Source organism: Lutra lutra, chromosome 2 (genome assembly GCF_902655055.1).
Source record: "Lutra lutra chromosome 2, mLutLut1.2, whole genome shotgun sequence".
In the NCBI taxonomy this organism is placed as follows: Eukaryota; Metazoa; Chordata; class Mammalia; order Carnivora; family Mustelidae; genus Lutra; species Lutra lutra.
The window spans coordinates 139,369,439-139,383,437 of NC_062279.1; the positions used below are offsets into that span (position 1 = coordinate 139,369,439).

At 35.4% G+C, this 13,999-nt stretch overlaps 1 protein-coding gene across 1 annotated transcript in view; it reads right to left on the minus strand.

Annotated features, from left to right (window-relative positions):
- INPP4B (inositol polyphosphate-4-phosphatase type II B) overlaps nt 1–13,999 on the minus strand; it is an 832,665-nt gene that overhangs the window by 94,589 nt on the left and 724,077 nt on the right. Inside the window, 1 exon segment of the mRNA XM_047718523.1 lies at nt 13,506–13,665. Within this exon segment, the coding sequence (XP_047574479.1) occupies nt 13,506–13,665 (160 nt within the window).

Sequence of the window (13,999 nt, forward strand, 5' to 3'; positions counted from 1 at the left end):
AATTAAAAACACCCACTGAGGCCTGGCTGCCTTGAAATGTCTTCCCCAGCTACCCAGAATGCCCTCTGAGCCTTCCTAACCCTTTGGCCATCTTTATCATCCATCTCTTGGCTCTAGTCCAGGAATAAAAAAAATCAATCTGTATTTATATTACTTTAATAAATGCTAACCTATTTTCCTTTTATCACTTTCTCTCCTTTCTTCACTGCCATCATGAGACACATAGTCATTCGTTAGCCAGAGACAACTTTTTGGAAGTGAGTCTTATGGGTGACACTTATATTTCTAACTCCTGACTGCTACTCTCAAGGGGCTTAAAATATAGAAGGGAAAGTAAGAGGTGTAAAGTAATACTTACCATATAAGGGAGTCTGATAAGTGCTATAAAAATCTGGGGACCTGACAAAACATGTTTAGAAGGAATAAGAGTTTAGAGGCAACAGAGTTCATCTCTGGTGAGAAGATCATATTCATTTACAGCTACACTGTTGACTGAACATTTGAAGGGAGTCCTGTGCAGATGGAGTTCAAGGAAGCTGCATGGCCAGCAGGTAGTTAAACACCCAAAGAGCAAAGCTTTGTAGGATAAGTCTGGGAGGGGTGCATCATTTGATGATATCAAGTCCCATAAACAGATGTTATAAACTGACCAAAGGTGGTTGTATGCGGACTGCAAGGGAGGAGGAGAGGGGCTGACATGACTGAAGGACTTGGACAAGGCAAGAATACATGGAAATCATGTTGAGCCTGAAGCTATGAGGGGAAAAAAAAAAAAAAAAAAAAACAATAAAAAACTTACTGGGTAGTTATCATAGCAGGGATAGGGAAAGAGGTAAGCAGGGGTAGGGAGGGAAATAAGAAGGTACAGACTATGTGTGAGTGAGAGCCAAAAGCTAAGACGTAAGGTCAAAGCTAGAAATAATGGGTATTGGTAGGGCAAACGGAAGCAGGGTTTATGGTGACCTTGGAGAAAGGTTGCACAGAGAGCAGTCTGTGCCTTCAGAGCAGTTTAAGGCCCCAGGGGTATTCACACAAAGACTGGACACGAATTTTAAAATACAATCATTATAGTGTCCACTGAACTATGGTCCAAGGTAAGTGACTGATCTTGGCACCTTCCAGGATGTATTAGAAATGCGTATACTGCTCAACTCAAAACAAGCTGCTATGAGAACAGTGGCAACCTTTTCTTGTGTCGAGGGAACCTTGTTGGTTTAAATCCTGCCAGCCGAAGAACACAGTGTCATAAAACTTTCCAGTCTTGCTCTTAGAAAAATGGCAAAGGAAATGCATCAACCGATATCCTGGTTAAACTTCTCATTTTGTAGCACAAAGTGGAAAGCCTTAAGTAAATTCTGCTAAGACAGCTTCCAGGAACTAAATCCATTAAACAAGCTCTGTATTTGTTGTAGCACAGAAGTTTTGAATTGGGGGTTATGATGAACCTGGAGGAGTCACACACTTGTATCCCTTGGGCATATTTTGCCTTTTGGCCTTAAAAAAACCTGTAATCTCAGGACTCTAGCCTACAAATATGCTGAGCATTTAAGAATAAGCTGCATAGGTCACAGAGCCTGATGATCTGAAATTACCAATACATCTGCATCAGAGAGCTCCTGTCATTTAAATTTTGTGTTTTGTGCCTTATCTAAGATTGAGAAGACAGAAGGAGTGGATATTGAGTCCACTGAAGCCTGAGTAGAGCACAGAAATCCAGAAAAGGGAAGAGGCAATGCACTTCTATCCTGAAGTGAACAAGGTGAACATAGCAGTTTTCCGGTAAACTTCAAGACCCATGGTATATACTGTATTATTTTTTAAAAATACTTAAAAAAAAGTATTTTTAAAAAAGTATTTTTAAAAAATACTTTAAAAATACTTCTAGAAAAAAAAATTCTAGAAATGCAACAAAGACTCATGTAAATAGATTTAACTTACAAGCACCGAGAAAGCAGGCAAGGGACCAAACACAATGTAAGCAATACTATTTCTCAGGCCATTCCATTCAGTAATCATATGCCCCAATGTTCCCACATGGGAAATGTGAATCACTTCTTTTTTTCCCTATCTCACTTTCACTGTGGGTATGAGCACCACCAGATTTATGATAAAGTTAAATAATTTTTCAAGTGTAATTTATGAATACATGGTAATTCTTAATTTCTGCCTAAGGTACAATTCTATAATAAAACTTTAACAGATATCTACAGGATTGATTTTCATAAAGTTATGTTATAATATCACCAATTAGAGTCTAATAAAAGTTAGCATTTTGTTAAAAGGATGACAGCAAAAAATTATCTGTACAGAGTAAGATCAGTGATTTTTTTTTTCCTGGAAAGAACAGAAGCAAGACAGCATAGTAGTTAGAACAGGCTCTCAACTCACACCACCAGGGCAGAAGCCAGGCTCTGTCACTGGACTGGGCTTGATAGTGCACAAGTGTTTTCAACTTTCTACTTCTTCATCCATTAAATACATCAAATTATTTTTATGAGTGTTGCAAGAATTAAATAATACAGGTAATATTTTTTAAAGTTTCTGGCACATGTTAAGCAACCCCAAAATGTTAGCTATTACCTTAAAAAATTACTACAATAATAAATTAATTTATATGTCACCCAATGACTCCCCACCTACTAACCCTGTTGCTTTTGCTCTTCCTTTTCTCCTATTTCTGAAGATGAACTGTCCTCCAGCTAAGACCAGCTCCTCTCACCCACTTAGAAGTATCACTCAAGCAATTATTTCCCCTTCTTCCTACATTATCAATATTTCTTTGTTACCAGAGCATTCCGATTAGCACACAAACAAGCCATTTTCTTCCCATCTTTAGAAATGGCCCCCACTTGACCCTATTTCCACCCTATTTCTATAGCTTCCACGCTATTTCTCTGCTTCTTTTCATGGTGAAACTCCTCAAAAGAGTTGTCTATAGATAGTGTTTCTAGTTCCTTTCTTTCTCTTCCTCTTAACCACTCCACTTGGGTTTAGTCCTCATCCATTCTAGGGAATTCTCGTCAGTATCACCGGTGACTGTTACACTGATAAATCCAAAGTTACTTAGTCCTCATTCCACTTTGAGGAGCATTAGGCATGCTGATCACTTCCCCCTGGAATACCTTCTCACCCTAGATGTCAGGATATCATACTCTCCTGGCATCCTCCTACCTTGCTGGCCATTCCTTCTTTAACTCTGTGGCTGGTTCCACCATTGTTTTTGACCTGTTGACATGGGAACATCCCCAGTTGTAATCTGTATGTTAATTCCCTTTGCTCTGAACACTCAACTCTTTGTTGACATTATTCAGTCTCACAGTTTTAAGTACTATTTATATGTTGACAATTTCCAACTTTTTAATTAATTTTTAAAATTTTAATTCCAGTATAGTTACCATACAGTGTTATATTAGTTGCAGGTGTGCAATATAGTGGTTTAACAATTCTATACATTACTCAGTGCTCATCATGATAAAAGTACTATTTATCAAAATTTGTGTCTTTAACCTGAACCTCTCTCTTGAGTCCCAGATTCTTATATCTTACTGCATATCTGAAATCACCATGTAAACTTGGCATATCCCAAATGAGCTCCTAGTCACCACAAACTCTGTTCTACCTAGTCTTCACCAACCAGTAAATGACCATTCCATCCCTCCAGCTGCTCATGCCAGAAATTGTTCAATTATCCTTAACTCCTCTTTTTTTCTCATTCTCTCACCCAAACTATCAGAAAAGTCCATTGGCACTACCTTCCAAATAAGTACAGAGTCCAACCACTTTTTATCACCTCCACTACCACCTTCTTCTTGTTAGTCCGAGCCATAATCATGTCTCACCTGGACAATTACTTAGCTTTCTAACCAGTCTATACCTGGTTCTGCCTTCCCATCTATAGCCTAATCTCAACATAATAGACTAGGTATTAAAATTTATGTCATATTAAGTTACTCCTCTGTTCAAAACCTGTTCAAAACCGATTGCTCTTATTTTTCTCAGAGTCAAAGTCAAAGTCTATGCAAAGGTCCTACATGATCCTTTCTCCAAGCTGCCTGTATAAATTCATCTTCTACTCTCTTCTCTTCACCTTCTCTATTCAAACCAAACTGGCATCTTTGCTGTTTACTGATGATGACAGGGGCACTACTGTTTCAAGGCTTTTGTACTAGCTGTTTTCTGTGCTCAATATATCCTTTCCCCAGATATCCACATGGTTCACATCTTTTCCTATTTGTCTTTGTTCTAATATCAACTTCTCAATGAAGCCATTGACCGCTGCCCTTAAATTTCAATTCCTGTCCACCAACAATATTCCCAAAGCCTTTTACTTTGCTCCATTTTTTCCACATTATTTGCTACCATTAATATATTGTGTAAATTCTCTTAATTTCTTGTATTAATGTTTCTCTGAGACAAGAATATGAACCTCAGGAGGGCAGGTTTTTGCCTGTTTTGTTCATTTTTTGTATCCTCAGTGTCTAGAATAGCACCTGGTACATAGTTGGTACTCAACTAAAATATGCTGAATGACTGAAAGAAAAGAAAATCACTCAAAATAATGAGGTACCTTTATTATCATAGAACAGTAGAAATGGAAGAAAGCCCCAGAACTGTTAGATGATCTTTAATTTACCAATAAATTAAGGTCCAGAGAATGTAAGTAATCTGTCGGAAGCTATATAACCAAATAAGTAAATTGAGGACTTGCCAAGAATCTTGACTCTGAGCCAAGTGTTGTTTTGTTACATCAAATTCACTGCACAATTTTTAAGGGAAGCATTAATTTTCTGACTGGATATTTGAAAATTTCATAATCTATAATTATTATTGAAATTCTAGGTTTATAATAAAAATATATGTGGTATCTTTTGATTATTTTTTACTGTTTTTATGTTTTGTTTTGTTTTAGCTTGTAAGTGTACTTTTAAAGGTTGTGGGTTTTTGTTTTTTTTTTTAACCTATTGATCTAGGAGTTTTTCAAAGCCTGATTCATTGATGTTTCTTTCCCAATGTAATTCTAAACTTTTATGTGTAGAAATTCATGACATTCAGGAATATTAATACTTAAGCCCTTTGATGAAAATGATGCTTTGTGCTTGGATCTTTGCACTTTGCAAAATAAAAGACATGTTTCATGTTATAAAACCACTGAAATAATTGTCTAATGTTGAGTATAAGTTTTGATAATATAATGATTTTCATGTATGTATGCATAAATATTCACTATGTTGAAAATACTCAATAATATCAAAAATACCTACCTAAGCATTTCTTGTCAGGTAGCAATTATAGATCAAGGTAACTAGGCTTTTATTTCATACCATTGGCTTCTATTACTTGCAAGAATTATGTCAGGTTCTGGAGATTCAAGAGCAAATCACAAATACTTGGCATATTTTCTCACAGAGCCAAGTCTAGTAGAGGAGATAATATTTAAAACAGCATTTATAATAAATCAGAGATTCAGAGGCTGGAAACTAGTGGCCCATGGGCCAGCCTTATCTGGTCCTCAAAGATATTTTATTTGGTCTTCCTCATATTTTGACAATTTTAAAATATCAATTATTGACCTTTTAAGAATTTGGATGTTTCGTATAAAAATTCACATTTACTTGAAAAATCAGAAGATACAGCGATTTTAGTTTCAGTTTCCTTTGTAGGAAGGATTTGGCTAGAACTGGAGTGGTGGCCCTTCTTTTTTGGAGGGAAATATATTGTCCCAGTGTCTACCCAATACACTTGACTCATTCATGTTACCCTGTATGCTGCTCGAGGGCCTTTGTACTAGAAACCCTTATAAAAAGCATGACTACATAATTTGCAGAATTCAATGAAAAGTTAAAATGTGAGAGACTTCCATTCAAAAGGAGTAAACAACCTTTTTCCTTTCTTCCTCGGTGGTATCTCTCTCAACCTGTCATGGTGAAATTCTATTTACTCTTTCATGTCATGCTCCCTTAGGCTCGGTGACGCATGTATGCAGAGTCTCAAAGGTACCCAGACTGACTCTGAGTATTTCACCCCTGCACCCAGGCCCTTTGGTAGGTGAGAAATGGGACAGAAAGAGGTCATTGGGCTGGGGCAGGGATGGGGAAGCTGGGCAGGGACTGGAGAACCTGCAAGGCAGAACCATAGGTGAATCGGAATCTTAAAGCTCTAGGCACAGCCTCCATTGCCCTATTGGAATTTATTTAAAACACAAAGATACAACTTTTAAAAATGCAAGATGGTGATTACAAAGCATTAAACCCAGAGCAGAGGGCCCTGCTGTGTGCAGGACCCTGTCCACTTGCACTGGGACAAAGCTGTATGAAGAGGCAGGTGGTGGTCTGGGTATTTAGGGCTTTGGAAATCAGCAGAAAACTTAGCAAACAAGTGAAGTAGTAGATGCGACTAATATCTAAACATAAAGGCAAGAAAATCCACATGCAAAACTGCTCTTAAGATCTAAGCATATCTCACCAACAGTTGCTCTAAGGACTCAGATTCTTCTTGACAAATTCAATCAGGAATCACTTTGCATTTGAATCCTGCTCAGATACCTACCAGTTCTGTAGTCTTAGAAGTATTGCTTAACTTCTTCATCTATAAAATGGGGATAAAAACAGAACCTCCTCAACAAGCTTGTTGTAAAGAGGGAGGCAAGAATGGCAAGGCTTGGCAAGTGCTTGTCACAAAAATGTGAATGCAGTAAGGTTTAACTAAGCAATGTGATTATTTTCTCTCTTGACACCTTTGTTTGATATCCAAGTTGCATTTGATTTGTACCCCTTAGTTCTTCCTACTCCTTAGCTGGAGGCAATGTCTACAAGCCAAGGCTCTGTTTTATGGATTTTGCTAATTTTGTCTTATTCTTCCTGTTCTTGTTTATTCGGTCTCCTCTATCTATCTGCTAATGACTCTCAAACGCATACTCTCTCTTCTAAGTCCTTTATCTTGTATATTCTGTCTTTGGAAAATCTCTGAATATCTTCTTTAAAATACAACTTGCTCACCCACAAGCCAGCAAGGGCAGGGTGATGACTACATGTATTCCTGGGTACAATGCCTGGCACAGGGTAGATGATCAACAAATATTGAATGAACTAAAGGATCTTCTTCTCTGTCTTCTAACTAACACAAATTTAGTGTGTATCTTCCATAAACTTAATGCCATGAACCATTTTATGTGTAACTGTGTTCATTAATTAATCCTTAATTACTTCAAATTTATTAGGCAGATAACTACTCTGGCCAACCTAAAATAAAACATAAGAACAAGATCGGATTCAAAAAAGTGATTTCCTAAACCCTTCCATTTGTTCCTATTTGGAAGATGGGGCACTTTTTTCAGATGACACATTTTCGGCATAGGAAGCCACTGACAATTTGTGATAAATTACTGACAAATTCTTGGTAGTTACCAAACAATTATGTTAACAGGAGGCAACCAGAGATAAAGTAAAAGGTGTATGTGAATTCTCAGGTCCCACTAGAAGATATGAAATGTACCTTGTAAGCTAAAAGAAAATTAGGAAGCAGGAAAGAACATGAGTATCAATGAGCATGAAACTCTAACCAGTGGTAAGTAAACAAATGCTATGATCTGCGTTATCTCCTTTGTATGAGGAAGCAGTGATGGCATGAAACCAGCATGGGTTCACTGAGAAAAGTTATATCAGAGGAATTTCATCTCCTTTTTGACAGGACTGGTAGCTGAGCAGATTAGAAAGAAGTATTCAGAGACGGGGCATTTCATGGTAACCTTGTGAAAGACAGAGAAATTCAGGCATGCAATATCATGAATGAGTGAATGGATCACTGCTTCAACACATATCCCCAAACAGTTGTGATTAACAAGAGTATTTCAGTGCATACAGGGTTTTTTTTTGTTTTGTTTTGTTTTTTTTTTTTTTTTTTTTTTTTTTTTTTAGTGATGTGCCTCAAGGATCTGTATTTATTTCTGTTTTCCCATCATTTTTTATGTATTACTTGTGTGAATGAACAGAAAATGTTTGTAAAATGTGAATAAAATAAACCTGAGCTGGATAGTAGATATGATGGATGAAAGAAATAGGTATTTATCTGAGTGTACTAAGAAGTGTCGTATACTGCAGTCTTGGGTTTATCCATCAATCACATCAGTAGAATTGAGATAGACCATGTCTTAATCTCCTTGTGTCCCTGCTTTTTCACAATGTCTAGCACACTGTGGCACTTAAATATTATTTGAATCTTGGAAGCCTGAAGGTTAAGTCAAATTGAGCAAGATTTATGGTATCAATGAAGTTAGTAGTAAAAAACTTGGCTATCAAAACAGCCAGTGTGAACTTAGATATCATTAATAGAAAAATAGATTCTAAAAGTAGGAAAGTGGTCCCCCTCTGTTACTCTGGGTTTGATGCTGTTCCTTTGAAAAATGACCAGAAAATGGCAAAAAGGACATAATGGTTGTTTTCCGATTTGTTAGACTATAATGTGGAAAAAGGAAAGTAGATTTGTTCTGTTTGTTGCACAGAATTAGATCTGGGCCAGTGGGTAAAATTAAAGGAAACATATTTAGATCAACATCTGGAGTGTGCCATTCTAGAAAATAAAAAAATGGTTTTCTATCAGTGGAGATGTGTACCACAGGCTAGATGAAAACTGGCAGATACTATAGGTAAGCTTCTTAACACAATTTAGGAGGTTTAATTATGTAATGTTTAAGGGCACATTAAAATCTAAGATTCTAATATTCAGTGATTTTTATCTTTGAGTTTTCAGTTTATTATGAAATTGAAGGCAAGTGGTCCCATGCATATAGTAGATGGTTTTAATTATGCTTGAGTATAGGGAAGTAAAAGAAAAAAACTTGTTCATTAAGAAAACATATAAATATATATATAAGCCATGTAAGTTTCAAAAGGTATTCCACTATTTGTGTTCAGAACAGCAGAGAATGTTTTATTTCCATCAGCTCTATTTATATTAGTCCTGAAAAGAGATTTATGAAGATATTTTGTAAAATCCTAGATCTAAAACAAATGAAAAACTCTCAAAACTACAGATTTAAAACATTATTAAATAAACATACTGCAAAAGAAAAATGTGCACCTTAAAAAATATCTGCAGGTTATAAACATTAAAAAATGGAAAAAGGGGGCGCCTGGGTGGCTCAATGGGTTAAGCCGCTGCCTTCGGCTCAGGTCATGATCTCGGGGTCCTGGGATCGGGTCCCACATTGGGCTCTCTGCTCAGCAGGGAGCCTGCTTCCCTCTCTCTCTCTGCCTGCCTCTCTGCCTACTTGTGATCTCTGTCTGTCAAATAAATAAATAAAATCTTTAAAAAAAAAAAAATGGAAAAAGGAAGCAACAATTCAGAAGACCATCTGTTTAACCATGATATACATATATGCCAGCAAAACAAACAGGAATTACAGCTAAAATGTAAAAATAAAAGATGATAATGAAGAAAGAAAAACTGACTGTCATAGGGTTGACTTACCCTATAAGATTTCAAAATATATCCCAACATAAACCATAATAGTTGAAACCACATGAAGAGAATAAAAATTCCAGAAATTGACTAAAAATATTTGCAGAACATGGGGTGCCTGGACGTCTTAGTGAGCTAAATGCCCGACTCCTGATTTTGGCTCAGGTCATAATCTCAGTCAGGGTTGTGAGACTGAGCTCCATGGGGGCGGGGGGCTCCTGCTGGGCACAGAGTCTGTTTAAGACTTTCTCTCTCTCTCCTTCTGCCCCTACTCCTCCACTTGCACTCTTGCTCTCCCTCTCTAAAAAAAAGAATTGCAGAACTTAATATAGCAAGAAACAAAATAAAACTGATACAACATGAAAGAATCACTAATAAGTGATGCGGTAACAAATGCATAGCAGTATTTATGACATCATACATTTGTATAAATTCTGGATGACTCAGTTATTCACTGAATCAATTCATTTATTAATTGTAAAAAGAAAAGAAGAAATGGTTTTTCCATCCCAGATATGAACTGGGGATAAAACTGGAGCTACTGAAGAAACACATTTTATTATAAAAATAATATTTTGAAATATAGTATTGTTTTATAATGTCAAACTTCACTAATAACTAGATAAATTACAAAAAAATACAAATTAAATTACAATAAATTACAGATTACAATATAATGTTTCTTACCCAAAGTGGAATGAAAATAGGGAAAATATTTAAAGCTGGGAAGACTCTGGTTAAAAGCGTGCTTGTAGATACTGCTGGTGAGAGTACATATTGCTAAAAAGAACCATCAAAATGTTCCTACCCATTGGTTGGTTTCTATGTGTTATTCTCTAATAGAAGAAATCAGAGTTCCTTGAAAAATGGCTTAACCTAGGGCTGGGGCAGGAGAAGTAACAGCTGAACCTAGACTACCTCATGGTGCCAGAGGGAAGGGGAATGAGTAAAAAAAGTAAGGGAGTAAGTAAGAAAGAAAACAAGGGAGTAACTAGCCTATGGGTGGGCAACCTGTTAGAAGGCCACTAAAACCAACCTGAAAGAGCTCCAGAACAGTTTGAGCCTCAAATATATATTATTTTAATATTATTAGATTATAAACTAAAAAATAACATACATATTCATGAATTTACACTGATATGAATTGATAATTGTAAAAATGCACATGTAGGAGAGAAGGGATAACTCTTCCTTATAAAATAATTCCACTTCTCGTGATCTGACTTTGGGGAAAATATCAGGGATATAGTAGAAGACTCCAACATTCAAAGATGTGTTACACGTTAAATTATAATAATTACATTTCTAAAATAGTGGTTTCTCTTTTGATGAATTCGTTTACAGTCATTGTAATCTCATTTCCAGAAAATGCTTCTCAGGAAATACCATTATATAATGATATGCAGGATATCAAGAAGTACATCTATATTTACAGTGTGTACTCCAGTTTTGTTACTCTGTGTGTGTGTGTGTACGGGTAAACATCAGGTATGTTAAAAATGTTTCTGTCTGATTGAAATAAAAAGATAAAACTCATACATAGTCCTATTTGTTTACCCTTGCAAATTTTCTAAATTCTTATTTTTCTAATAAAATTTAAAACTACAGGTAAATTGGGGCACAATATAATTAGCAAATGTGTATCTCAAATATCTTCATCTGAAATAGTTTGCGAGATAGTGTAGGTAAAAACATGACTTTGTGTTATTCATTTGCTTTATATCAGCACAAAAAAACCACTGTTAATTTCTCTACTGCATTGCTTTATGTGACAAAAATCAGGATAGAAACTGAAAATGCTTTTTTCCTAACTTTAAGAAGAAGTCTAAAACAACCATAAGTGTTTTATTAGTATATTATTATTACATAATGAAAGTAAATTATTGTTAAATGATTGATTTAAGCTAATCAATCCTACTCCAACTATGCAGTAGCATCCATAATCTATTCGTAGTATACTTGAGCACAGATTCATCTGTAAAACATCTATTTGTAAATGCTATGCATCTTCTTTTATGTACCGATGTCCTCTCTAAAACATGAACTCTATACACAATTGTCTAACATGTAAAATGTTAACAAAAGCTTTAACTTTGAAATTATTTGACAATATGATATTAAATCATTATTAGACTAAAGTGTGTATTTCATTTTATACTTTTCAAGTGTTTTATCTCCTGAAAATGTTGATAACATAAAAAAGTATGCATGAAATAAATATGGATCATAAATTGAAAATAAAATCACTTAGAGGGCACTATGCTATAATTTGACTTTAACCATTCACAAATCCTATCTAGCTGTGAATTCTACATTGACAGCAGCTTCTGTCTGGTTTGAGACTATATTCAGACAATGCCTCACATTCAAATGAAAGTGATTCATCTAATCTTACCAAATATTACCTACCAAATATTCTTACTCTTTAAAATGTAATTTTGATCCCACAGAAACAATCTTCTGATAAAATACAAGATATAGGTAAAATATATAATTTCAAATATTCTAGAACTCTTGTCAATGAGAACTTTTGGGGAACACCAAAACAAATATGGCAAAATCCAGTACCTCTCGTCTTATTTCTGCTAAAAGAGTATTATACCTTGAAAACCCATCAATGGACAGAACAAGCCCCTAACATGATTTCAGCTTCCTTACCTCATTTTCCAGAGCTCCGCATATTGTCTGGTTTATGGCTGATAGTCAATAAATGTTCAATTAAAGAAAACTGAAGTATACTACTTCTTTATGACATCAGTTATGACAAGCTTTCACTTTGATTCATGTAAAAGTTATGGGGCTGACATAGAATATGACTGACATTAGATCCATTAACTAATAAAACTGATATTATTAAAAAAGAAGATCCCCATATATAGTTAAACTAAGTAGGTATAAACATAATGAATATTGGTATAAACTTTTCCATGTGAATGTATTATAGAAGATGAGGACCATCTATAGTAAGAAACGTTCAGTTTATAAACATGATTTAGAAATAGTTCTACTGTTAATCAAGTAAGGAAAGATGGATGTTTCACATAATTAAACTCCCGGTGAAAACGTGAGTAATGAAAAATCAGGAAAACAAATTGGGAAAACATAAATGTAATTTGATAAATGTCCATATTTCCTTCTGACTCATTTTCTTAAAGTCACAGGAAATGCAGATTTCGGAAGAAGAGAGTAGGGCGACACTGGGTATTTTCTCCGAACACGTAAGTCACCAAAAGGGCTGGGACTACTTTAACAGGAGTTCTTACCACTGTAAAGAAATGCAGATATTTGTCTGGGTTTTTGTCATCAAGATTAACCAAATTAACAACAACAACAGCAACAAAAAAGGTGAAAAAGCCATTGATAGGGACACAACCATAGTTAAAATTTGATTGTCATATTTTCTGGTCAAGCTTGTAATAAGCCATACTTTTGAAAGTATCTATATATCTGTGCGTCTACCTATACACACATATAGACACCCACATGTGGATGTAACTATGTTGTGTGTATACATGTCTCCATGAAAACCGAGACTTACTAATACACACAAACATATTCTTCTTATATGGAATCAAACCATCTTAAGGTTTTTGAGATAATTCACAAAAAATATTCCCCAGAATAAGGTAAAAAGCATTTTATCATACTGCATTCTTTTCAGGAACCATTGTGGATACTGTGTCCTGATATCTGTAGAAGTTTCTAGGAGCTTTAAGAGCAGATGCTTGTTTTGCTTCCTAAAAGAATTTGGAGGACTGTGTCAAAGTAGATTAAACTTGGTCAGAGTCTTTAAAATAAAACACTGTTCTTCTTTCAAGAAGGTTTTTATGTAGCAAAAGAAAAAAAATGAGCATTGCAAGCAGTTCTGAAAACACAACTGAGATGCAATTTGATAAATAGCCTTCTATCATCCAAGCCAGAGCAGTAGAAAAGCATGCTATCAGCACTTTCATCAAAGGCACTACTGACTCCTCTTTTTCTATGTCATTTTATCATGACTTTCTCATTTTGTTTACTCAGTCAGTGATTGGGAAAACATGACTCCTTACCCCTTGGATGAGTTATGATGGGGTCCACTAGAGAAGGGTCCTTTTCTCCATCTTTGCTGCCACCACCACCGCCTTCATTGCCGCCATCTCTTTCAATCAGTCTATCAACCATGGCAATAATGCAGTTCAGGCTCTTCCCCACGTTGGCCCACACCCTATCCTGAAAAGAGCGTAAGTATCACTACACATTTTTATTGCAAAAACAAGATAAGGCAAAATCTGACGAATCCATTTTAGAGAAGCAGGTAGAGGAAGAATCCTAAGAAAGCAGACTCAGTGATTAATTCTAATACTCCCATTCACTTGGCCAGACTATGAATATATAAGAAGAAATCTGTTTGATCTTAATAAAGCAAAATTTAAGTCCTATAAATTTTTTATTTAGATCATTATTTTTTCTAAGTCATAAAGCAACAATGAAATACTGTACAATATTAATCCATAATTGAACACAACCTATGATATTTTAAACTGGATGTATCTGTTTCCCTTAC